At 36.3% G+C, this 25,313-nt stretch overlaps 2 protein-coding genes across 12 annotated transcripts in view; both read right to left on the bottom strand.

Annotated features, from left to right (window-relative positions):
• Positions 1-17,126, bottom strand: part of Ork1 (open rectifier K[+] channel 1) — a 78,036-nt gene extending 60,910 nt beyond the window's left edge. Inside the window, exons 1-2 of one of the 11 annotated variants that reach the window (XM_067780095.1) lie at positions 16,809-16,946; positions 15,941-16,691 (exon numbers count right to left, since the gene is read on the bottom strand). Coding sequence is in view for 1 of the 11 variants with exons in the window: in XM_067780102.1 (XP_067636203.1) it covers positions 10,260-10,275 (16 nt within the window). In the remaining 10 variants the exon portion in view is untranslated. Of the gene's footprint in view, positions 1-10,259; positions 10,279-15,936; positions 17,029-17,064 lie in introns of those variants that run through there. The other 10 variants (XM_067780098.1, XM_067780103.1, XM_067780101.1 and 7 more) reach the window with 10 other exon arrangements.
• Positions 9,706-25,313, bottom strand: part of sunn (sisters unbound) — a 38,283-nt gene continuing 22,675 nt past the window's right edge. The window contains exon 15 of the mRNA XM_067780105.1: positions 9,706-10,306. The gene's annotated coding sequence lies outside the window, so the exon portion shown is untranslated. The remainder of the gene's footprint in view (positions 10,307-25,313) is intronic.

Below are 25,313 nucleotides of genomic sequence, written 5' to 3'. Positions count from 1 at the left end.
CTATTTGGGTAGACAAATCCCTGAATTTTACTTCAAAAGCAGTCATTATGGCTTCTAGCCCCAGTTTTTGAGAGGCTAGGACGGAGTCAAATGCCTTCGAAACTTTAATATGCGCATTTACACACTCCGCACACATGTAGCGTATATGATAATTTGATTTTATTAGTTTAACGTCATATTCAGTGATGGCGCCCTCACAGCACGCGCGATGGAAGCGCTTTTTACAAAAGCCATTACACGGCACACTTGTATTGTCAGTACGACCAAAACCCTTATCACATTTTCCGCAAAAGTCATCCATAATTAAGTTGAGATCAAAAACTCGAGAATAAAATACCAAAACAAAAACAAAAACGAAAACAAAGCGAGCAAGTAGATTCAATAATGAACGTCTGGTCACCTTTATATAAACTGATGGTCAGATGTCTTCACACACAGGTGGCGCAGTTGACCGCTTGGCAAGTGTCAGGTTAGTTAGTAATGGCGCAAAGTGTATTTACTTGTTCTATGCACTAATTGTTGTTGCATGCAATTAAATTTATAAGTGCATTAGTTATTATTGTTGCACTGCAATTTAATTTTAGATTCACAACTATCCACTTTTACAAGAAATACGCCAGAGAGCAAAAAACGTCCATTAACTTCCAATCAATAGAAAGGATATAACCATGTATTTAGCAATTCTCACAATTGTTTGACACTTTAAACCATTTAATTAAATTTTCAAAAGGACGAGCAAAGAAACTTTCGACTTGCTTAGCCAGAGTTGCCGAATGAACCTCCTAACTCAGTCTTATTTGTATGTATTAATATTCTTGTTTTGGAAATAAAACTGTTTAAACATTCATCAATAATACTTTTCTCATAAGCGGACAATTTTGGCAGTATCTTAGGTGTCCGTTTAAGAGAGAGTACACTGTACTGACACATTCTCGATTTGGTAACCGTGTATATGTAATGGTGCCCGACGCTGATTCTGAAGTACAATTTACGTTTTCTGAAGTACACCTGGAAAAGTTGCAGTTCTTATTCTGTCCTCTGGCAGTGCCTTTAACTGACACTTTTAACGTTCTTAATTGGTTCAGTCGTAGGTGGTTCAGACTTAGGTGCTGTTGGTACAAGTGTGGCTACCAACTGTTCCGTACTGCATTCTATAAGAACCAGGGTCCGTATCGTTTTATAGGATCACGTATCGAAAACCAATTACACTCAAACGACAAATATGGATCTATCAAACTTCGCATACACAAAATTCATAATACACCGTTTCAGTGCTATTTCAATTTAAAAAATTCGATTAGATCACGGATCGTATAACACGATACAGGCCCAGTTCGTAGGTAGTCATTTAACTTGTAGTGCGAAGCTGATGCTTTGCGAGACTGTCTCCATTTTTCGCTGCAGGGTTTTTGTTTGTGTAATATGATAATAAATATCAACTCGCGTTAGAAATACATATATATTTAAATATAATTCATATTTGTGGTCAGGATTATGATCGCCTTTCTTGTCTGCCTTAAAGATATTTGAATTAGAATCCAGCATGCTTGGAAATTAATTCCTCCCATAAGCGTCATAATAATTGATCGATACTTAATACACAAACACAATTAAGGGTTTTAAGTCATACAAACTTACAAAAACAAACGTGACGTTGTGAGGCCTTCGGAGGGGCATTAACATGAAATGCAAAATGTACGAATCTTATAAACGCTATTTGAATATCAATTGGCTCGCGGAAGTTATTTATGCCGATTTTTTTGAAAATTGATAATAAGACTGAGTTCTTGAAGTATTTCAGAACAGCAGAGAGAGCAGAAAATAAATGAAGTTAGCCTTTACGACCGGATTTACATAGAAAACTCTTTCCAGTGCTTGTTTTGGAGAGATGGACCTAATATATGGTTGAAGTGTGGTCTTGCCCGCTTAGAAAAATGTTTTCTTAAGTAGTTTGATATTGCTTTTTCCCGGCACTTGAACCCAGGATCTTCGGTGTGGTAGGCGAGGTATACGTTAACACTACACCACGACGGCCGCGAAATTATCTCTTCAAACATTTTTGTATCGAAATCGATATTATCGAACAGATTAATGCCGAGCCCTGAGGGGATGGGTGTGTTCAACCAGCAGTTGTTGCGGCAGTGTTACTCTTTATGACAAATAATCAAGTTCTACGACAAAGTTTGAGCAGCTGCGACAAAGTCGCGCGTTCGTTGTATGAAATGGAAATCAAACGCAACATAATAATTTTCACTGCGCTTTTGCAGCATATTATTAACTTGAGTATAAGCAATATTCTATCAATTACGTAGCACTTTAGCAATACTGCTGTCATTATTTGACGACTCGAACACACCCACCCGATCTCTTCGCCACTGGCATCTTACTTAAGAAATGTCTTAAGGCCTAAGTAATGACATAAAAGGGTGTATAACATTGTTTCGACTTAGACACGACCATTCCCGACTATTCATAACTCCGACAAAACAAAATCCGGACACATAATCCCGACATCATATGAACGTTATTTTCTACAATTTCCTCCCTTCTTTATCTATAATATTGTGACGATTATTAGCAACACTAAGGGATACTTCTACTGGCGGCCACCGTGGTGTGATGGTAGCGTGCTCCGCCTATCACACCGTATGCCCTGGGTTCAACTCCCGGGCAAAGCAACATCAAAATTTTAGAAATAAGATTTTTCAATTAGAAGAAAATTTTTCTAAGCGGGGTCGCCCCTCGGCAGTGTTTGGCAAGCACTCCGGGTGTATTTCTGCCATGAAAAGCTCTCAGTGAAAACTCATCTGCTTTGCAGATGCCGTTCGGAGTCGGCATAAAACATGTAGGTCCCGTCCGGCCAATTTGTAGGGAAAATCAAGAGGAGCACGACGCAAATTGGAAGAGAAGCTCGGCCTTAGATCTCTTCGGAGGTTATCGCGCCTTACATTTATTTATTTTAAGGGATACTTCATCTCTAAGCCGATACTAAGCAGTGACTTGTATGTACATAAACAAATCCATCATTATGTCTACACATATGTACGAACATGGCAGCATCGGAGAGATGCTCACAAAAGTATGCAATCATCAGCAAAGTATTTCTCACACATACACATGTATATATCTGAGATGCTCACAAAAGTAGGCAATCATTTGTGCAAGTATCACTCATATATACACGCGCAATGAGAAGCTATAAACGTGCATCTGTAGTTTATAGCTGGTGAGTTTATAGCTGGTAAACAAGTAGTAAATTCTATAAACGCCTAGAAATATGCAAACGAGAAAACCGAAGAGTATAAAATTTTGATGATATAATTAAGAACATTTAGGACCTCCTTTTCTTGCTATCACAATGTAACACGCTTTTATTATTTATTTTATTAGGACTGTGATATAAACTGTAAGATTTAATAATTTAGCTGTAAAGTTTTAATGTTAAAAATATATAAATATGTACAATATGGAATTTTTTTGTCGCAGACGAAAAAGCCTAATTATCGTTAGAGGTTACAATGCACTTATAAAGTGTTATATTTCTTTACAATCAATTTAGTCAATTTGTTTTTTACTTTTTGGTTAATTTTATTAACCAGTAATAAAAGCTTATTTTTAAAAGTGTTCTTTCTTTAATTTTATTTTTTACTTTTTAGTTCGTTTTATTAACAAGTAATAAAAGCTTTTTTATAGAAAAGCTTTTTCTTAAATTTAATTTAAATACCAATTTTTTTTTTATTTTTAGTAGGGTAAAATATTGTTTAAATTAGTTATGTAATCTTTACTTAGTTATTTGTAACGTTTCTCATCCTATCCATTTCTTTTAATCTATCAACATTACAAGTTGCATGCATGTGAAGCCGAAATAAAGACATGAGTTAATAATACCCCCATAGCTATTTACATACGTCCTATTCGATTTGCCTGAAATTTGGTATATAAATTTGCCTATATTAGTATTTACGATCCTTTTTCCGGGAAGTAGACCAGAGACGGACTGGGACTGGGATTAGGACTAGGACTGAGACTGAGACTCGGAGTGGAACTGGGACTGAGACTCGGAATGGGACTGGAACAAAATACATACCACCCTCTGGGACTAGCAATAAGATATGAAGAATGAGAAAAACTTGAGAGAAGAGAAAAAAGAGAAGGAGACTGAGAAAGAGATAGAATGAGACGAAGATGGAGATAGATGAAGCGAAAAATACGGAGGGAGGAGTGAATACAAAGATTAGGAAAAAGTGTAGAGGGGCGAGGGCAGAATTAGACGGAAAAAGCTTATTAAAATGTATGCAGATAGACCAAATCTGCCGGGTCTGCTAGTCTATAATATAAAAATAAGTCGGGTTTCCTTCCTGACGCTATAACTCCAAAACGCACGAACCGATTTCCACGGTTTTGCATTCGTTGGAAAGGTCTCGGGCTCCGTGAGATTTATCATTTTCAATTCAGGATCGACGCACAGGGTCTCGAGATATAGGCCAAAACGTGGACCCGGGTACCCCTACAATGTGTTTATAGAATATGGATAACAAATGAAATCTGTTGATGAGTGCTTTAGTAGAGGGTAATTTTCGTATCCCTGGGTGACTAGGGTCTCGAGATATAGGACAAAACGTGGATCAGGGTAACACTAGGATGTGTTTTTACATTATGGATATCAAATTGAAGCTGTTGCTGTATGCTTTAGTACAGAGTAAGTTTTACACCGCTGTGTGACTAGGGTCTCGAGATATAGGCCAAAACATGTAGCCGTATACACCTAGGATGTGTTTTTTACATTATGGGTATCAAATTGAAGCTGTTGATGTGTGCTTTAGTACAGAGTATTTTTTATACCGCTGTGTGACTAGGGTCTCGAGATATAGGCCACAACGGGGACCCAGATACCCCTAGAATGTGTGTGTATTATGGATATCAAATGAAAGCTGTTGCTGAGAACTTTAAAATAATTTTCATTGTGATATTCGATTTAGTCGCATCAACCTGGCAAAACTGAAAAATATGCATGCGAAGCCGAAATAAAGAGATGGATTAATAATACCCACATACCTTCAGATTTAAAATGCGCTATTGTCATTCCTTTATTTAAAAAGGGTGACAAAAAGGATATAAATAACTACAGGCCTATTTCATTACTGTCTTCAATTTCAAAAATTTTTGAAAAACTGGTTAAAGGTCGAATCCTATCATTTCTTGACAATAATAACTATTTCAGCTCAATGCAATTCGGGTTCAGATATGGGCGGTCAACAGAAGATGCCTTGCTGGACTTTTGTTCTCACATATATAGGGAAGTAGACAATAAAAAGAACTGTGCTGGACTGTTCGTTGATATCACTAAAGCATTTGACATGGTTGATCACCAAATTTTATTAGACAAATTGTATTTTGCGGGCCTCCGTGGGTTTATATATATAATTGGTTTAAATCTTATTTGTCAGGAAGAATTCAAAAAGTAAAAGTTGGAAGTAGTATAAGTAACCCAGTTACAATTAGCTTAGGTGTACCTCAAGGATCTGTCTTAGGTCCTATACTATTTTTGATTTACCTTAATTCAATATTCTCGCTGCCATTGTATGGAAAAGTAATAGCCTTCGCTGACGACCTTGCTATCGCCTATGGTTCATCGAACTATCTGGATTTAGTAGCAGGAATCAATAACGATGTGCATTTGCTAAGAGTGTGGTTTGCAGCACATAAGCTCTCTGTCAGCAAAAAAACGAAGTTGATGTATTTCAATTTGCATCCAAAATCCTCACCTGACATAGCCATTGTATTCCATGCTACTGACTGCAAACCTTTTGTACTAAATAATTTTCTGTTCTGTGCATCGTTTAAAGCTGAAGTAAACTGTTGCGATAAGTGCTTCACTATTGAAAAAGTAAGCGACTTCCAATATCTTGGTGTTATAGTTGACCAAAACTTGAGTTGGTCTACGCATATTTCTCGTTTGAAGTCCTACTTGCGATCTTCCGATCGTTATTTTTACAATTTAAGAAAAGCTTGTTCAAACGAAACACTTAAAACTATTTACTACGCTTTAGTCCACTCCAAGCTCCAATATGGTATAACCTGTTAGGGTGGCGCTGCAGGTAATAAAATCCAGCAGCTTCTAACTATTCAAAAATGGGTCATAAGAAAAATATGTAATGTTGATCGTTTTCACCACTCTATGGAGTTGTTTAGGGATCTGAAAGTTCTTCCTGTTATGCATATGTACTACTATAAAACGTTAAAGATATTTTTCATTCGCTGTGGGTATTTACATAGCCTGGTCTCGGATAGTTATAACTTGAGGCAAAACTCATATGGACTTGTGTATGTCGCGACCTCTCGAACAACCAACTTCAACAACTTCTTTACTATCGTTCCTTGTAAAGCTTTTAATGCGCTGCCTGCATGTATACGTGTCACTAGAAATCTGAATGAGTTTTTGGGAAAGGTTAAATCTTTTCTACTAGAGAAATCACACGAAGACATCAAAATTTTGCTGAACCCTAGCATTTAAAAAAATATATGTACATATTGGATTAATATAATTTATTACTTATTATTTTTAATCAAACTTCACCCCACGCACTATTTTACATGTTTTTAAATTCAATTTTATTCGGAGATGGCATTCGATACTAAAATACATATATTTTTACAGAATGCCTTACTTTTCTTTCTGTAATTATGGTTAATTTAATTTAAGTCGCTATTGTAACATATATGCTGTTTTGAAAGAAAATGAATAAAAAATGAAATGAAATGAAATATGTACGTCCTATGCGATTTGCCTGAAATTTGGTATATAAATTTGCATGCCTATATTAGTATTTACGACCCTTTTTCCCGGGAAGTAGACCCGAAACGGACTGGGACTGAGACTCGGAGTGCGACTGGCACTGGGACTAGAACGAAATACATACTACCCTCTGGTACAGGCAATAAGGGATGAAGAAGAATGAGAAAAACTTGAGAGAAGAGAAAAGAGAGAAGGAGACTGAGAAAGAGATAGAAAGAGACGAAGATGTAGATAGATGAAGCCAAAAAGACGGAGGGAGGAGTGAATACAAAGATTAGGAAAAAGTGTAGAGGGGAGAGGGCAGAGTTAGACGGAAAAAGCTTATTAAAATGTATGCAGATAGACCAAATTTAGGGCAGAACAACGTCTGCCGGCTCTGATAGTATGTTATATAATTACAGAAAATTTGTTAGGATCGTGTCTTGTTGGGTTATTGCCATGTCTAGATTTTGTTATATCGAGATAACTAAAAATTGTTTGGGATATTTTTGTAAATATGTTTCCTAATCTTATGCTTTTGTGTTGAGCTATGTTTTGAATATCGTGAAGACCCATATTGGTTAAAACCAATGCCGGTAGTTGAACGATAATTATGAATTTATATTCCTTAACCCTAGTACGTAGCTCTCCAAAGTAACATCTTAAGTTTAAAGCTAGGTAGATTAAATTTACCAATATTTTAATAAAAATATTATAATTATTTGCTTTTACTATCATTGTCGTAGACAATTAATTGATGGGTGTACAAGTATTAATTTCATATCAGTCGAATTTATCGTAGTAGCAATAGTATTGGTATTTAGTGGATTAAGTTTTATAAATTCTTTTAAAAATATTTAAAAAGTGCGCTAGTTGTGATAGGTGACTAATTATATATTTACTATAAAGTGTATACAGTTTTTAGGCGGGGACTTATTAACTTTTGACAAGTTAATTTGCTTGCACATTTGAAGTGGTGATATTTTTTTGTAACGCTCTACCTTCTTACTGAAAGAAAAAGCCTTGGATGGCAGATATCATAGATAGGACACAAATGGGTGATCGAGATTTTCAAAACCAAACTAATTTTGAGACAAACCTTTAACGCAAAAAAAATTTCTTTATTTTTAAATTTCGACCGTCTTCCAAAAAGAGCTATGTCAATTCTCCACTCTAGCTTATTCTTATCAAAAAACTTGTTTGGAGATTTCAATGGTAGTAATTTGGCATGTTTCTTAAGCTTTGACATGTTGGAATTAAAATGTTCTTTGTTATTAACGACATTCAAACTTCAGAATGTATACCATCCCTTGACATTATTTATTCATTATCTTCTTATATTAAAATGATAAAGGTGCTGACAATGATGATAGTGTGCAGTGCTTCATTTTGAGCAAGGAAGTATTATTTTTTGTTGAAAAATCTATATGCACAAAAATGAATGGCTTTGAGTTAGTCTCGCTAAAACTCAAAAATGGGCGTGGAAGTGGAAGTGTAATTTGGAGTGGGAGCGAGAGTTGGATTAGGAGCGAGAGTTGAAGTGAAAGTGTGAGTGTGAGTGAGAGTGGCAGAGATAGCGGGGTTGGAGTAAGTTGAAGTGTGAGTGATAGCGAAAATGGGAGTGAGAATGCTGGTGCGAGTACACTAGTAATTTTATAAAAAGATAATGTAAAGCTTTTAGAAAAATACTTGGAAACAATTGACTGTTCCATTCCATTTAAACATACATAATTTTAAATTTATTTAGAAAAACCGCATACGACTCGCCCCGTCATCGAAGCACACAGTGATCCAGTGAAGAAGGTGACGAAAAGCTTGTGGGGTCGGAAACAACGCGCCTCAAATCGGAGTTGTCAATATTACTAGCTATGGAGATTTATATATTTTCTGCACAACCACACAAGATTTTAAAAATTTTATATGAAAATTTTATATATAAAATTCTTTTGTCACGAAACGGCTTGACAGATTCTGATCTGATGAAATTTTGTGAGCATATTGAGTAGGTCTGAGAATTGAATCTTATTAACTTTCATACGCCAAAATGGCAAGGGTGGGCCACCTGCCAACTTTTTTTAGACACAACTTTTCGGTCGGCGTGGGACTGGGACGGCAACTGGGATTGGGACTGGAACTGGAAATAAGAGATTGGGAATAATAAGAAGAGCTAGAGAAGAGTAAAAAAGGGAAGGAGAAAGATATTGAGAAAGAGATAGAGTTAGACGAAGATAGAGAGAAGTGGATAGATGGAGCGGGGGAGGGAGGACATTCCGTTCTTGTCTTTTCGTCTGATTGGGACGTGCAGTGTCATCCTCGGCTCAACTGCATTATTTTCGGGCTTATTTTTTTTTTTTTTGGTTGAGTGGAAATCTAAATAGACCTCAAGGTTGGCTTCTGTGCTGTCTTCTGGCGTTTTGGAGGAGTTGGGAGATGTATTGTCTCCCTGACCTGGAGTTGGTGGTTCTTTTTGCATTCCTAACAGGTATCAGTAAGATTTGAAAACTGGCGTAGTGCCATTTAAAACCCAAAATTGTTTTATATACTAAACGGAACGTAACGGGATAGTGGAAAACACATGGAAACAAGCCACACATTGAAACAACATACATTTATATACATACTAATAAGAAAATTTTCGAAATTATAATGAGAACTAACGGAATAAATCTTTGTGCTACAAGTTTTCACTTTGCGACATATGTTAGTTGCTTATGCACGACAAAATGTTTCAAGTATATTCCCCTTACACGTTTGTTAACCTGGTGCTTTAAGAGGCAATTTAAAAGTCCTCTTGCCAACAATTGGAATTGGAAGATTCAATTCCCACAAGGGAAAACAAAAAAAGGAGGGAAGAGATGGAGTTGGAGAGTAAAAAAGTGTGGGAAAAGAGAAAGGCAGAGGGCGGAAGGCGGAAGGAGGGGGAGGGAGAGGTAATAACTTTTTAAAAGTTATGCAGATAGACCAATATTAGAGCAGAACGTCGGCCGGGTTTGCTAGTAAATTTATAAAAATAAAAAAATAAACACACAAAAGCACAAAAAAACCTTGACAAACCTTAAAAATTCCTATCGTAAATGAGTAAAACTTACGACCCTGCTGCACGAAAGCTGTAAAGAAGTAAGCATATTTGTACGAGTATGATAAGAGTACGAGTCGCGAGTTTCATCTGCGGATATCCTTATAGAACGAAAAAATGCGCTTAGACGGGATTTACTTTGTGAAATGAGTTCAATACATAGTTTAAGATGGTTGCACATTAAGCGACGGAACATGTATCGCCAGCGGCGTGACACTATTTTGCCTATTTCATCAACATTGTCGCTCATTGCAGCGTCGCACAGTGCTGCTGCCGCTAGGTGTGAATTGCTCCATAAGAATACATGCAAAGAATATTTTGCTATGTAGTGTAGTGCCGCCAAATGTGTTCTTAGCTTTAAGGGCAAATTAAACTTCCTTAACCCTACCGCCATAGTCGTAACCATACCCATATGCATAACCATCTCCAGTGTGATCGATTAATGATGCCTTAACCTAAAAACGTGAACATTTCATAAAAATGAAGAAAATGCAAAAAATTACAAACATATTCCACAAAAAATAAGTCTCTTGGTCATAACGTATCCAAAACAATGAATAAAATCTACAAAAAGTTATTAAATTCAACAACTCAAATATTTTTAGGTTATGGATATGGCGAGAAACCAAAAACCAATTGGTTGGCTATGGTATTTATTTATTTTTATGGTTATGGTGTTAGCGTTATGGTATGGCACCACTAATCGATTACATTGATTTCCATAAGGTAGGTTCGATCAGCTGTTTTATCTGGTTATGGTTTTATGGTTATAAGTCACCATTAATTGGCCCTTTAGGTGTGGTTTTGTGTAAACTCGGTCTTATAAAACTACGCCCTGTGCCCCGGCTCGCACTTAACAATATATGTATATGCAAATGTCCAAGCGATTAAGGCAAAATTACTACCTATTTAAGTATTATAATGTCTTATTAACGAATTTGAAGTCGGTAAAAGCATTTTTACATTAATTTAATTATTACATTTACATAAAAGTGAATTAATTTAAATCTGCAATAAACATATGACATTTGCGCATCCTGCAAGTGAATCGAAAGAAAATCGGATTTAACGGTACTACAAAAAGAATGTCTTCTTCTTCACGCACGTTTTCAAGTGCAGTCATATGTACGTGCCTCTAAATATTACAACTTTTTTTTATTTACCCGGAATCGTCACATGCATACTTTTAAGATTGGGTTGATACGTTTTTGAAACAAAAACAAAAAACAGTTATATATTTTTCAGCTACTGTTTAAATATGTGTAAAATTTACTTATGTGATTCATGAAAGAGACGAGAGTTAAGAGATTAGAAATACTTTTTCTAGCTAGGTCGCATTTAAACCAATCCAGAACGAGTTTTCAAAAACTGGTAGGTCAAAAATACATAAAACGCTCTGTTCACTTGCTTTGACAGATGAGTTTTATGTATGTGTGACCGACAATGATTTTGGAATGTGATTATGAAAAGGAATTACGTTGCGGAAAATGTGTTCGGGGAGTGATACTGAGATATGAAGATCTAAAACAACCCTACTTAAGCATACGTTTAGCTCATTAATGGGAAATACTGTGTTATTCTGTACACTGAGGCACATCTTCCAAAAATTATATCAAGTTTTCCGATTGATGGACGATGCGCAGTCTGCGCAGGCCACTATCAATCCACTGCTTTCAAAAAGCATGCTTCGGTGTAGTTTAGACACAATGAAACTTTACCCTGAAGAGACAACAGATATATGTAGATATACATATGTATAAACCTTGAAATTTCTAATATGTTGTTATCAAGACCCAACGTTCTTAGAGCCTAACAACGAGAAATTCCAATAGGCAATCAGATCATTGGCATTCAGCATTACATATAATGTTTTGAGGGCAAATGAGGACAAAACGAAGTACCTGCTGTCCTCAAGCAAAAAGTTAGCGCGTTTGCGTCTTGGCCACAATTTCGAAATAGTAAAGGACTTTCGGTTATTTGGGAACCAGACAACAAAGTCAGACTAGAAATCCAGCGAGGAATCAATCAGGCAGGCAATTTAAAAGTCTGCACTCGACAAACGATATCATGCTATACAAGTCACTTATCGTACCCGATCTGCTACAGAGCAAAGAAGCATTTATCATGATCGGCTGTTAGGTGGGGCGAAGCACTGCTACAATAACAACAACAACAACGACAACATCAGATAAAGCGGCTCTGGGAGTGTACAAGAGAAGAGTTCTTCGAAAGACTTAAGGGCTTCTACACGTCAGCAACGGCGAGTATCGAGGAAGATTTAATGATTAGCTGTAGGAGCTTTATGCAGACACCAACATAGTCAAGCGAATTAAAACAAAGCGGCTACGCTGGCTAGATCATGGTATGCGAATTAAAAATGATGATCCACCGGCCAAAAAAGCATTATTATCGGAGCCTGGCTATGGAAGAGGGCGGCTCCCACTCCGCTGGAAGAACCAGAGGGAAAACGATTTGAATTTCAAAGGAAACAGAATCAAGTTCGTAATACATTGTTAGTGTTTGATTTGTGTGCAAAAACAACAGTCTATGATGGTATGAGAAACATACATATGTAGCTCGCAACATCAAAATTAAGAAACAAGTTTTTTTCAATCAGAAAAAAGTGTTTATAATCGTGGTCGCCTTCGGCATTAGTTTGGCAAACACTACGAGTGTATTTCTGCCGTGGAAAGCCTCTCAGCGAAAATTCATCAGCCATGCAGATGCCGTTCGCAATCGGCGTAAAACATGTAAGTCTCGTCTCGCCAATTTGTAGAAAAAATTAGAAAGGAGCACGACGCACACTGGAAGAGAAGCTCGGCCTTAACCTCTTTGGAGGTATTTTTAAGAGAATACATCTAGATATAGATTGTAATGAAAATTTAGATCAAAATGGCTTACATTAAAAACTTCAGAAACATTAGTTGAATTTTCCTCATATACTTTTCCCGTCTTAATTATAAAGTGCTATTTGTAAAAAAAACTTCCGCCAGCTTCCCTGACGTTAAAATATTCAGAATTGTTTCGAAATAGGCCATTAGAAGTTTTTTAAAGCGAACAATTATTGCTTTTCGCACTCTTTCAAATGATTTTCATTAACTTTGCAGCTTTCAGCGCAAAGATGGGTTTACCGCGATTTAAAAAACAAAGTCGGCTGTTCCGCTTACACAGCTCTTATTCTATTACTTTTCGCATTTTTGCATCATGTGAATATATTTATGGATACCAAAATGTGGTAACGAAAGGACTAATATTATTAGTGTATTTTAAATCGTAGCCGTAATCACAGTGGGTTATATTACACCACCTTTTCGTTGATAGCCCTAAATAAGATAGATATGTATGCAATTTTAAAGGTAACAATTGAAGAGATGCGTGCGAAAACGGATCAAGATTCCATCTGCCTGCGTGACATAAAAAAATAACTGTTAGCATTTTATGGGCATTTTTTTTAATTTGCAGAACTTTTTGTACCAGTCCCTACTGTGAAAAACGAATTTTGTAGATACGCATATTGGAAACGTTATACATATCGTTAGCTTAATGTGAAAATGTGCGAAGTCACTTTTTACGAATTTTACAGGAGACGAAAAAAACTGAATAATTTTTGAAATAACTTTATTTTTTTCAAAACTGTGAATGGGGATACCTTAGTTGCAATACTTTTGAGTGTAGAAGCTTTGAAACAGATAAATAAAAATTATGTATGCTAACCCAGCAGCTATTTTATGACTTAGCACAATTTCCTCACTCAAAAAAAAATTTTTCTCCTGACTTACCACTTTTTACTCAATATGTTTCCCCATCACTCCTCCCCTTTAATGATTAAAATTAACACTAAAACTATATATTTCACAAAAAATACTATTTGTTTGTCAAACTATTTCTAACTATTGGCGGCCACCGTGTTGTGATGGTAGCGTGCTCCGCCTACCACACCGAATGCCCTGGGTTCACACCACGGGCAAAGCAACATCAAAATTTTAGAGATAAGGTTTTTAAATTAGAAGTAAGTTTTTCTTGCCCCTCGGCAGTGTTTGGCAAGCACTCCAAGTGTATTTCTGTCATGAAAAGCTTTCAGTGAAAAGTCATCTGCCTCGCAGATGCCGTTCGGAGTCGGCATAAAACAAGTAGGTCCCGTCCCGCCAATTTGTAGGAAAAATTAAAAAAAAAGAGCACAACGTAAATTGGAAGAGAAGCTCGGCCTAAAATCTCTTCGGAGGTTATCGCGCCTTACATTTATTTATTTTATTTCTAACGGTTCTGATCTGGTCTCTTTTGCCGGATGGTGCGCAGACAATAACTTATTTTTAAATTCAAACAAATGCTGTGTTGTGCCTTATTCCATAAAGACAACTGCCACATACTTTATCTACAAACTAAATGCTAAATCCCTTAATCGTTGTCAAGAGAGTAAAGACTTGGGTGTAATGTTTGACTCCAAACTCTCTTTTTCTAGTCACATCGATTACGTTGTTTCAAAATTTGTTGCAATGGTTGGGTTTAGTAGACGAAACACCAGTGACTTTAAGGACCCTATGACGTTGAAGGCACTTTATATATCCTTGGTCAGAAGTGGTATCGAATATTGCTCAATAATATGGAATCCTTTCTATGAATCTAACTCCTATAAAATTGAGGAAGTTCCAAAAAATTTTACAAAATTTCTTTACGTATGCTTCACTGGCCAGATGGCCTCCCATCATATACCAGCAGGCACAAATTGATTGTTCTTCAGGCTTTGCATGACATAAGAACTTTTATCTCACTCATGCTTGCCTATAATGTAATAAACTTTAGCACGAATTTCACTGATTTATCTAGTCTGTTCATTCCATATATTCCACTGCATGATCTTCGGCATACTAGATTATTTATCGGAATAACTCATAAAACGAATTATGCTATGAATGAACCTATAACTAGGAATATACATCTAGCAAATCGATTCACTAGTGTTATTAATTTTAATAACAGCTTATATAAATTTAAGCTTGAATTGTTTTCTATTTTTAACTAGGCTGTAAGAAAGCACTTAGTTATCGACATTTAAGAATTGAAGTAGATTATAGTCACCGCAAAGCATTTATCATACACCAAAGGCATGTCTCAATTGGGTAAATCCAATTTCAAGGGGTTGTGTTCGCAACCCTCTCAAGGGGTTAAAAAAAAAAGGGGTTGCCAGCACAATATATAGCTTCTCCAACCCAATTGTCAACTCACCTAACCGTGGCGAATCCTGTTTCATTGACAGCCGAGTCTCTGGCGACCCCAAGTTCCTCATGGAACTAGGTGTGGGGAGGGCGGTATGGCCTAGAAGGTTTAATGTGGTCATATCAATCGTTCCCGAGATGGTCGAGCTAGTAGTACTTTAATAGAGCTTTGTTACCGGAACGTACCGGATCTATATCCCGCAAAGGGCCATCAACATCGGTAACACTCCCCAAAGCCTTCGAGATGGTTAATACAACAACAACAAAAAAGCATGTACTTTTAGACTGGATGAATTAAATAAACAAATAAAATGCGCGCACAAAGAAATGACTAGTAATTCAGATTGATATTATTGACAGGTTGACTTAGCACATTTTTTTTAAAGCTGACGACTTAGCACATTTACACATCATTGCCCACAGCACGTAAAAATGAAAAATTTAAATATTTTTTTTTTGTGATCGATGTATTTTGAATTCAGTTTTAAAACTGCATTAAAATACAATTTTTCAAAAAAGTGACAGCACATTTTCACATTAAGCTATATGAAGCAAAATTTAAAGTCCTACAAAAAAAGTTATAGGCATTGTGGATAAGACAAGTGTTCTGCATAGACCTCAAAATTACAAATAGAAACGATCAGCTGATTTTTATTGACTATCGTGGTCTCATTCTGCCAAAACGCTTACAAGTAGCCATCTTGATCATCCTGTCAGGCAGTTGACGCATAATATATCACACTTGTTTTATCCACAATGGTTATAGGGCTTCAAACGTTTCGAACACTAATATTTGAAAACATAATTATCAAAGTAGTTCCCTTTTTACACGCAACTCCTCAATTGCCTTATTTAAATTCATAAAAACCTACATACATATAATTTTAAATTAAGTCACGTCAACAGTTGCAGTTGGCTCTGTTAATGTTATGTTATTTTAAAATTTAATAAAACATTTAATTTTAAATGAAGTGTTAGTAGCACACAAGATATTTATTTTATTATTTTTATTACACTTTTGGACAACATTGTTAAACACAAAACGGTAGCCACACGTCAAAAATTTCAACTGCTTGCATTTCTTTTACTGTAACAACAACAACAACTGTAGTTATTCTTCTTTTGTAATAAATTTATGCTGTGTTTGTGAATTTTTAATTTTCATAAAAAATGTGCGCGCCAACAAAAAGAGGGATTACTTTATGTTTATACTTTAAATTAATTGCAGTTGTTTTTGTATTAATTCATCGCTTTTTTTTAATATTTATATTTAAGTATGTACGCTTACACTTATGTAAATTTGTTAATTTCGCGCCTTGATACTCGATTTAGCAGCTTAAAAGCTACTGCTACTCGCGTCTCTGTTTGACTTACTGGCTGTCGAAATATATGCAAACGAATTACAAATTGATCGAGTTTCGATTATCAATGGCAGATCGAAACATCGAGCGACGCTTACAACTTTTGAATATAATGAGCACAAATGCACAGTTGTTTTTTTTTTTAGTTTTCTTTTTAATGTAACAAACTTAATTTATTTTTTGAGTTGTATTCTTGAAACAACTTAAGCTTTCTTGCTTTTATTTGTTGGTAAATCTCAGTTGTGTGAAAACGCGCTTACGTATTACTTGTGAGCGACAACGTTAAATTTAGGCTTTTTTTATATATACATATATGTATGTGTATATGCATATATATTATTTATTTATTTTTTTTTTTTAATAAAAAAAGTATCACTGCGCACCGGCAAACGCTCATCGGAACGTACATGATATGACTGGTCGGTTTAAAAAGTGCACCGCTAACATTAAATGAAAATTTCCCATTTTGCACGTAAAAAATATCATAATTATAATAATGAAAATTAAAAAAAAATATAAATTTAAAATTTTTTATAAAAGCGCTAACACAAAATACCGAACCAAGTTTTTCTTGACGCGCCCGTTTTGTTGTGTCAACTTCTACGGTCGTCGTTGCTGCTACTGACTTTTGTTGCTTACTACGATTACTGCTGATGTTGCTATTGCTGTTGCTGCTCTTGATGTGACTGCGATTTGTTGCTGTTTACCTTATGCTGTTGCTCGATTTTAAATTTCACACCCACCCAACCATTGTGCGCATACTGCTGCTGGTGCCGATCTATAAACTCACACATCCATATATACATATATCTTTCATATGTCGCATAAAGGGTAGTACGCGATCGTGCTTTTACGCATTCACTTGTTTGTGCTAAGCACAGCGGGAGGGCGTGTATCGCGCGTAGGTGTCACACATACGAATACACTTTATGATACATGCTGCAGTTCAACTAGATCCGAGTGGCATTCATAAATAACGAGCAATAACAAATACAATCAAACTGCTATCATATAGGCTCTATATGATAGAGTAAGTACGTCAATGATAAGACATCTGTATTTTTGTTTTAAAGTTTGGGGCTATATTGCAGAAAAAAGCATATTCTTCTACAAAACTTCAATGCAAAAGTGGCAGTTATTCAGCTATTATGTCAGCTGACTTCAATCAAAGTAACCACAATATATGTATTTCAGACGTAGCAAGCCGTAGCTTTCCTTTATCGCATGTAAGGCTCTGATGAAAAACTCGGCCCATACTTCTCTTATAATCGAAAAAAATACATCGAGAATATACCACATGGATTGGGAAGTGCTGTAGAGGTAGCAATCAAATTGGATGAGATAAAAAAGAGAGTTTATCAAACAAGAACGGCGTAGAACCATGACTCACTAATTGACTTTTATCACTAGGAATAAGGGCGTACACTTGCTGTCGTATGTTAATGATATTGTTACGAATATTAGCAAAACTAAGGGGTGCTGCCGTCTCTAAGCCGATTCTAAGAAGCGCCTTGCATGCACATCCATAGATCAATAATTATGTATCTACATAAACGAATCAATCATTATGTCTACACATATGTAGGTACGCGCAGCTGAGAGCAACGCACAGGCACATGCAGATATCTTATCTGAAATGCTCCTAAAGGTATGCAATTGTGATTGTGGAAGTGTCGCTCACACATACAAGCGCAAGGGGTATGAGAGAAGCTATAAAAATTATACATCTGTAGTTGTAGCTGAGAAATTTATAACTAACTAAGTAAATTCTGGAAGCGCCTAGAAGATGCCACGAGGAAATCACAGAGTATAAAAGCATCAGCGGTAGAGGCGCTATAAGCAGTTTCAGTTAAGCACGCTATCTGTCGGGCAATAGATCAGTTTCATTTAAGCTATCAGTCAGTTTGGTTATTAAGCAAGCTAGTTGCAAAGTATAAGTGTTATTGTGAAGTACTTTAATAAAGGCCATTTTTCCATTATTCAATATTGGAGTTATTTATTCAACAGTTTAGTGATTCGAACTTAGCAGAGGGTTGCAAATAACGAGGATTTGCAGTAAATTCGTTACAATATTGAAATCATTGGCCTTAACAAAGACGCTGTATTCTGCCTTCTTTACAAAAGCGCCGATGTAATAAATCGGATGCCGGTATTGATGCGAAACCATATCAGCTTAGAAATCTCACGGAGAATCACTCTTACCAACAAGTGAAACCTTGAACTGAGTAGGCAATGAAAAGGTTAAGTCCTTTATCGACTAACAAACAATTCTACTCTATAAGTATTTTATTATACCTGTTCTGATGTATGGTTCGAGGAGTTGGTAAGACGTATGCATCAGCTTCTTTGCCGCTTTGTCTGAATTTGGTTTCCCGCAAAAAAACGAATACGGCTGTGCAAAATGACGTTGAGCAACACCATTAGCTCAGTCGGAATTGGCAAGGACCTTTCCGAACCGTTCGAAACTAAAAGAGGCTTCAGACCATGGCAACATCAGCTCTGGGAGTGAGAGTTCTTTGAGAGAGAAAAGTTCTTTGAAAGATTTACGAACCTCTACGCGTTGGCGACGGCAAGTACCAAGAAGATTTAATAAGGAACTGTACGAGCTCTACGCAGACATCAACATAGTTCAGCGAACTAATACGCAGCGGATACGCTGGCTGGGCCATGTTATGCGAATGAAAGATGACGCTCTGGCTAAAAGTCTTTTTATCGGAACCCCCCTATGGTAGCAGAGGATGGGGCGACCCCTACTCTGCTGGAAGGACCAGGTGGAAAACGACACAAATTCCCATTGTGTGACCGTTTAACCGGTTAAACGCCAATTAAATAACTAAGTAAGACGTTTGGTTCGCAATCATGGAGGTGTCGAGAAGAAAGGATGACATTTCATTTACAATGTTTCAAAACTAATATTACTTTTTGAATGCAAAAGCCAGTTTTATGTTTAAAGAAAAATTTTCGGCCATTTCCACATTTACCCTACACACACAATCCGCGGATTATCTTACCGCTGCTCGCTAGAATATCGCCAACAGAGGCCTGTATAAATATATTAAGCTCATTGAGCGCGCTTCATATGTCGCCTTTGGAGAGCGACTTTTGAATGTGCGAGTTACTGAAGCGCTGAGATTTGGCATCAATTTAGCAGTATTTTTTAATTGCTACTGTTAGTGGCAATCGGCTTCATTATTTTCAAATAAAATAAATTAAATTAAATTTCTGTGCGTCACAAATTGTGAAACACATTTTGACTAAATAAGTATATTAAAATTGAAGCAGTCACTCCCGCGCAAACACACACACCTCTATCAAATTCTGAAAACGTTCTTTTTTGTCAGGCAGGTATTAAAATTTATATTGATAGCCAGCGCTGCAGCTTTTGATCTCTTGTGCCATCTTCAATTTGAAATTTGTAACGTTTTTTGTGTGTGTAATTTATAGCTCACCATAAAATCTATTGTCAAGAACAAAGAATATTAAAACGCTACCCTAAATATGCGCTGGCCCTATAAACACACCTATGAAAGACATCGGAAATTTACTTTCACACACACACTTGTATACGATTTCGTAAATAAATTTGAAAGTGATAGTCGACGCGATCACGGCCTTTTTGTAAGCATATACGGTAGGCCGGTTCGATTTGTGGGGAGGCAGAAAAATCGCCCATTGCTCTGTGAAAATCATATTCTAGGGATCAAAATAAAAAACTTTGCAGAAGGAACCATACCTCTAAAACGAATTCTGCTGTCCCCAAATTTGGGTCGAACTTTTGGGTAGGGGAAAATTTTGAAAAATTCCACTTTGACCCATTTAGAGTGCTCCAATCGAGTCCAAATGTATGACCGACGCCCACTAACTTTGGAGGCCCGACCCACCGGTGCCAGTGGCACATCGTCTGGGCAATTTCGAAAGTAAAAAAGACTTCAAACAATATTTTTTTTAGTTTCTTTTCTATAACTCAATTAAATTAATTTTTTCATTTACATATGTTCTGACTAAATAAATTTCTTAAGAGAAAAAATAGATATTATTATAAATAAATAATAAATATTATTATAAATAAATAAATAAAGAAAAAACATAGCCATTTAGCTGATTTTTTCATGTAAAGTGCAAAACCGGCGATTTTTTTAAATGTTTGTATGGTGAACCCCCAGGGGGGTTCCAGGGGGTGTGCCACTGGCATCGGTGGGTCGGGCCTCCAAAGTTAGTGGGGGTCGGTCATACATTTGGACTCGATTGGAGCACTCTAAATGGGTCAAATTGGGGTTTTTCAAAATTTGCCCCTACCCAAAAGTTCGACCCAAATCGGGGGACACCAGAATTCGTTTTAGAGGTATGGTTCCTTCGGCAAAGTTTCTTATTTTGATCCCTAGAATACGATTTTCACAGAGCAATGAGCGATTTTTAAATCGACCCGCCCTAATATACGGGGTACATCAAAGCTTAATAGGGTGTATAACAGAAGACTTACATACGTACTGGATACACAACACAAGCTGTTTGGTAATGAAACGTTTATTTATCCCATTCACTACATAGACGCTGTCCTAATTGGCCTGCGTGGTTGAAAGCACCTACAACACAGATCTTTGTATCACCAGATGTGAATAGGGTGCGACGTTCGAACAGGATCTACTTTATGGATAGCATGCAACCGCAATTGTACCGAAAATGCAGAACCGTAATAAAATCCTCAAATCTCTCTCCGGCAGCACATGGGGTAAAAATAAAGAAACGCTCATTACCACTTAGAAGCAATTGGCCGGCCGATTGCATGCTATGCGTGCCCGATATGGTCGACAAGCCTAAAGGTTACTCACTGGAAGAAAATACAGGCCTGCCAAAATACTGCCCTCAGAACCGCTACGGGCTGTCTTCTTATGTCCCCAGAACACCACCTACGCAATGAGATGAGAGTACTCCCCATTAGGGAGAGAAATGAAATGCTAAACAGTTTCTATTGAATACCCAGAAACCTGGGCATCCCAACATCCAGGGGCTTAAGGGGTCATCTCCGTAAACATTATGAGGAAATAAGGCACCTGAGAACACAGCCGTATTAAGCAAAAAAGCACATGCAGGTCCACAGTGATATACACATACAGGCGTCGGACCTCTATGCCGGGAATTGCCGGCGAATCTGGTACTTAATGAAAAATACCCAGAACTAGCAGAAGAGGAACGCACTCTCCCTAGGGAAACGGGCGTCACTCTTGCTCAACTTCGCTCTGAGTACTGTAACAGGCTAAACTCTTACCTATCCAGAACACACTCTCACTATGGTCCACTCCTGTAAGTTTCCTGGGACTCCGGAAGAGGATATTGATGACAATTTGTGATCGGTCGGGCCTATTGAATGGGGTGAAGCACTGCTACAAAAACAACAAAAACCACGGATGTTACGATTTGGCTCCTTGACTTGACCGCTAAGTGTCGACCAGATACAATAAACACTATCTAATTTGTAGACCGTTCACTTCTAAATAATATTGACTACACTTCTGGATTTTATTCCTCCCAATCATGACTTTAATGGGAAAATATTATGGAAGGAATTCTTATAAACAATTAAATTAAAATATAAATAGATGTACAGCATAATAGTTAATTCACGATTTTGTTTCAAGAAAGCTCAGTAGTAATGTAGTGACCGCCGCCTTATCATATTAGATTTAGCATTTACGTAAAAATTTTCTAGTTCAGGCGCAGTTCGATTTCTATAAATACTAAAGCTTTCCTCCAAACAAAAAATGCAAGCGTGCCGGGCTGGTATTAAAAAAATACTTAAAATTCCGTTTGGTTACAATTTATAGTCCAGGATTTCTAGGATGTAGAAAAATAATCATATAGATAACGAAAACCCCGAGAATTGGACCACTCTTAACTTAAAAGTTCTATAACCAGAAATGCTATATTTGACCCGTAAGGCTCTGAAGGGCCGATGGTGAGATTGTTCGGCACTTTATTTTTATAGGTTATCCAGTGATCAAAAGACAACCAGTAGAAACTTTGAAAATAACGTTCTGACAGAACTGCAACTGTAGGTGGTTGTATCTACAAAGGAGTAATACCAGCGATGTTGATATCCCTACCGTCCTTTTCATGAATAAGGTTGACATTAACTTTATCGGCAGCAAATGTTCGCGATAGGAAAAAGCAGAATATTGGGGAGCTATTTCATAGTTTAAAACAGTCATTGGATAATCGTATTTAAATCAGCAGTAAAAGATAATAATATTAAATTTAAAGTACATATGTAAATATAAGGCACTGACGAAGATATAATCAAAATTGTACGAAGGCCAGAAAGTATCTTCACTGCCTAACATATGTTTGTATGCTCATACCTGCCTATCAACTGATAAACGATAAATGTCTGAAGATAATTATTGATATAAGGTGTCTGACTGTTCGCTTGCGCAGGCAAGGAAACTTTTATATGATATGTCACCCATACCGCAAAGGAGAGTATGCGACGCATATGTTTGACAAGATGTGCTTATAATTATAGGAGTGCTACACTCCACCCGTTAAGGTGGCACATGCAATAAATGATATTTATCAAAATTTATGAATTATTGGTAATAAAAAAGTTAGCGCTCTAAAATTGAAATGTACATATGTATAAAATTTGGCTTATTTTCTAATTGGGTATGTAGGCTTGTATTTTCGTTATGCCACTTCAATCTATCAAAATTCAACAAATTATTTACATAAAAACTAGTATTTTTAAAATCATTTTAATTGATGACCGTTAATCAATCAAATTGCAATACGCGATTTTAACAGCACCTATGATTAACTACATATCTTATATATAAATAGACAAGATGAAAAAATGGGGAATCGTTTTCTGCTAAACTAAAATTCTAAGGTATACAAATTATATATGTATTGATAGGAAATTTTGAACTGCACTGTTGGCCATAAATAAAAAAAAATCTTAAAAATCATTTTAATATAAAAAATTTAACATAAAAGTCACACCACTACACATGCACTTATCCATACTGTAGACACGCTGTGTGTGTAGGGTACAAGGGGGAGGCTTCGACATGAGGGAGGCTTCGACCTTTTCAAATTTGGCCGCCGTTATTACTGCCATTGTTCTTATTCCACCAATAAACAGTAACCAAATTGAGTGTGACGCTGTCATGAAAGCTATTCAGTGCTTGTTCAACGGCGATAGTATGCAGACGAGATTTTTTATTTTTTAAAAGTGTTGATGTAAAAATTGCTGGTAAGTATTCGCGTGTAAAGTGTACAATATAGAATATATAACATGAGTTTTCTGCCCATTAATATTGCAATAAAATTAAGATTTATTGCTTTTAAAGTCTTTATCAATAACACTAAGATGTATATTTTGGAGCGAAAAAACTGAAATAAGTGCACGGGGGAGGGTTCGACAATATGTTTTGGGAGGCTTCCACAAAGTTTTTACTTAGCAAGTAATATTTTACAGCCATCAAGTTGCCAAATATCTACAAAAGAAAGTTCCCTGAAAAGATCATCAACGAAAACAAAATGAAAAAAGCCATCGAGGAGATAAAACAAAAGAAAGAAACCCCATCAAGCGTTGCTCGGAAATATAACTTGAAGCGGACAACACTAATATCTCGAATTTCAAAAGAGCAAACAAATATGGGAACTGTTAAAGATTTTCAGTCGAAGTTTTCTTCCAATCAAGTACTTACAGCTGCCCAGGAAAAAGACTTAACGGTTTACTTCAAGAAATGTTCAAATCTTCATCATGGATTGACGTATGACTTGGCTAGACGATTCGTTTTTGTTATTATGTTCACTGACAAAACAAATTTCTTTTACACTGGTGTAGTCGTGGAAGTTGAAAATTCGACGTGCGTCGCGAAATTCCTCAGACATCAAAATAAAACCCAATATTTCTATGAACCGATTGTAGAAGACATACACTTGGTTTCAAAGCAGGATATAATAAGTATATTGCCCACAACTGACCATCCACCAGGAACTTCACGTGCGCAAAGCAAGTTTATTTTTAACTTTGATTTTATTTTTTATAATTTAGATGTTCGTTAAAAGTGCAGTTATACTTTATTTTTCGCTTAAATTTTTTATGTTTTTGTTCGAAAAATTTGTTACTGTATTGAAATAAATAACATCAAATATGAATTAAAAATCGTATTTAGAGTTTTTTCCAACATCCTTTTTTTAATTTGCTGGTTAAATTGCGACGAAAAGGGAAAAAGGGAGGCTTCGTCATATTTTTTGTTTTTGGTTATTTGATTATAACTTAGAAAAAAAGCATGTGGAATATTAACCACAAATCCGAAGTGTCATAAACATACATGGCATCAGTAATTATGAAAGGAGTTATCTATTTCTCATTCTAGTTTCTCTAAAAAAATCATTTTCTCTTAACCTGTCGAAGCCTCCCCCCTCTACCCTACTTGCTTTTTGTGTACTGAATTGTGAATTGTGAGCATGGCCGAGGAGTTGCTTTGCACACAATAAAAATTAAACAAAAATACATAGCTGATCATGCATCAAGTATATTTCTTTTCTTTCCTTTGCTTTCCTTTCTTTTCCATTCTATTTTTTTATTTTCCTTTCCTTTGTTTTCTTTTCTTTGCTTTCCTTTCTTTCCTTTCCTTTCATTTCCTTTACTTTCCTTTCCTTTCCTTTCCTTACCTTTTCTTTATTTTCCTTTCCTTTCCTTTCCTTTCATTTTATTTCCTTTCCTTTCATTTCCTTTCCGTTACTTTCCTTTCCTTCCCTTTCCTTTCCTTACCTTTTCTTTTTTTTCCTTTCCTTTCCTTTCCTTTCTTTTAATTTTCTTTCTTTTACTTTCATTTCTCTTCCATTCATATTTCTTCCTTTCCTTTCCTTCCTTTCCTTTC

Source organism: Eurosta solidaginis, chromosome 4 (assembly GCF_040869045.1).
Source record: "Eurosta solidaginis isolate ZX-2024a chromosome 4, ASM4086904v1, whole genome shotgun sequence".
NCBI lineage: Eukaryota > Metazoa > Arthropoda > Insecta > Diptera > Tephritidae > Eurosta > Eurosta solidaginis.
This window is presented reverse-complemented; position numbering and strand designations above follow the sequence as displayed.